Source organism: Sprattus sprattus, assembly GCF_963457725.1.
Source record: "Sprattus sprattus genome assembly, chromosome: 10".
NCBI classification, from domain to species: domain Eukaryota; kingdom Metazoa; phylum Chordata; class Actinopteri; order Clupeiformes; family Clupeidae; genus Sprattus; species Sprattus sprattus.
Window position 1 is genome coordinate 11,101,923 of NC_137908.1, and position 2,500 is coordinate 11,104,422.

Below are 2,500 nucleotides of genomic sequence, written 5' to 3' on the forward strand. Positions count from 1 at the left end.
ATCAGCTTGTTTACGGGACAGATTGTGGGTGGCGGTGTGGGACGGACAAGGTCACTGCCCCAAGGGCCAGGGTGATGAGAGACGGTGGCCTCCTGTTCTTCCGTCCCCGCCCCCCCCGACCAGTAAGCCTAGCGGGGTGGGGTCACTTCAGCGTGACATCACATTGCACTTTGGAACCACCTGCCCTCACCCCTGAGGCTGTGCAGATGGGCCGACCCATCTATTTACACAGGCGCCTACAGGACGACAGGTGGATCAGCACAAGACCACAGAGAGAGGCGTCCGCAGATGGACCCATGGAAGTAGCACAAATATACCCAGTTACGGTAGCCTAATATGAATAGATGCAAAGATATCAATGTCTAGAAAGATAGGAAAAACTATCTGGGTGACAACAGAGGGCCTGCCCTGGAGCCAAACAGTCAGACAGCTACATGCTAGCTGCTAGTGATGCGCGGGTCGACCCGTGACCAGCGGATATCCGCGGGTTACCCGCGGGGTCGGGCAGGTTTGGGTTCCATATCTGTAAAATATTGCAGTTTGCGGTTGGGTCTATGCCTGACAAATCAGCTAATGATAACCAGAGCAGCAGTGTTCTGCCTAATTTTTAGACGTTCCATCATTTCTACAATGAATGATGAATATCATTGTAAGAAATTGTTTGATTGTAGTTCTAGTGAAATATAGGCTACCGTTGCTCTAAGTAGCCTATAACTATAGCCGGAACGCTGCTCTACATGCAATGTTAGCCAATTCAAGTTAAAAGAAGACCTAAGTTCATCTTTCTAATAAATCTAATATTATCATACGGGCCTATCTAATAAAGTTCTCAGACCTGATGTCAGGTTTAAAAGTTTCGGCAACTGTTGAAATGCAATTCCATGCGATTTTCTGCAAAATAAAGAACAACATAAAAATTGATCTTTCAGTTTCTTTATTGTTGTTTGGTAGGCCTACTTAATCTTTCATGAAATTGTATCACAATCTCTACTTCGAATCTAGCACAAGGCAGTGTCTTGAATGAGTACTCTTTATTTTCCATTTAGGTTCCATGGCAATATGGACTTAATGGCGTTTTTTTTTTTTTTTTTTTTCACAGGTTGGGTCGGGTCTGGGTCATTATCAGTGCATATTTTTGCGGGCTGGGCGGGGCGGTAAAGATCTCCTAACGGGTTGGGTTGGGGCGGGTGTAAAAAAAAACCCTGACCCACGCATCACTACTAGCTACAGACAGACATTATACAGACAGACAGACAGACAGACAGACAGACAGACAGACAGACAGACAGACAGACAGACATCAATAAACACAAGCAGTGATCAATCGATAGTAAGATGAAGAGCAGTGTTTTTTTGTCTCACCCTCTTTGCACTCCAGGGCCACGCGGGACTCCAGGTTGTCCATCTGCAGCTGCAGGCGCTTGAGGGTGCGGTCGGCGTCGCGCGACTTGCGCTTGTAGGCGATGAGCACGGCGATGATGACCAGCAGCAGCAGCCCGCCGCCGCCACCGATGCCGATGATGGCGGGCAGCGTGAGCAGGCTGTCTGAGTAGATCTGCAGCGTGCCCGGCGAGTAAGTGTAGCCGCCCACACGCACCTGAGCAAACATACGCACACACACACACACATATATTCATACACACACACACACACACACACACCCCCCACACACACACACACACCAACAAAGGAGTCATATTAGACACATATGGTTAGGAACAGATGCATGATCTCTTTGTTGGTCTCTCTTACGCATATATGAGTATGCAACTCTACACACACATACCTCTTTGGGTGAACATAAGCAGACACACACGCACGCACACACACGCAGCAGAGAATAATAATACAATTAAAAACCGTAGACAACCCACGAGAGAGAGCGATATGCATGCACAATGTAGGTCACGTAGCGCACTTCACCTATTTCTATTATCCTCTCGTAATCAGCGTGCTTATCGCGCCGCTTGCTAAAGACTGCTAATGGTAACAAACAAGCCCATGTAATGCTCTTCAGCACCAGGCCTCAGAAATAAAAAATATCACCTAGGCATCTGCTACTACTATTGCTGGCTCGACGCATTAATGACTGTTTTTTTCTCCCAGCAGTCACAGCACTTCAATCAAACACTAACAGCAGTGGTGGTGGTGGTTGTAGGGGCTAGACTTACAGCCACAGTAGACTTATTGAGTGGCTTTTGGATGGGGGATTCACTTACTCGGAACAGGAGTGCCAGGCTGAGTTGACTCTGGTCTGAGCTCTCACAGGCCCAAAGCAGGACAGAAAGGGCTAAGGTAGGGAAGGCTAAGGTAGGGAAGGCTAAGGTAGGGAAGGCTAAGGTAGGGAAGGCTAAGGTAGGGAAGGCTAAGGTAGCGAAGGCTAAGGTAGCGAAGGCTAAGCCAGGGCCACGCTAGGCCTCACCCAAGCTCTGCTACGTTTCAACTTTATATAGGTCAGATTTTATAGGTCGAGGACAAACATCTGTGCCTCTTTCTCAGG

General features: G+C 48.1%; 1 protein-coding gene across 1 annotated transcript in view; it reads right to left on the reverse strand.

Annotated features, from left to right (window-relative positions):
- The window catches only part of plxna1b (plexin A1b), a gene marked incomplete at its 5' end in the record, with an annotated part of 148,814 nt that overhangs the window by 19,537 nt on the left and 126,777 nt on the right, over positions 1-2,500 (reverse strand). The window contains 1 exon segment of the mRNA XM_080846775.1: positions 1,363-1,597. Within this exon segment, the coding sequence (XP_080702901.1) occupies positions 1,363-1,597 (235 nt within the window).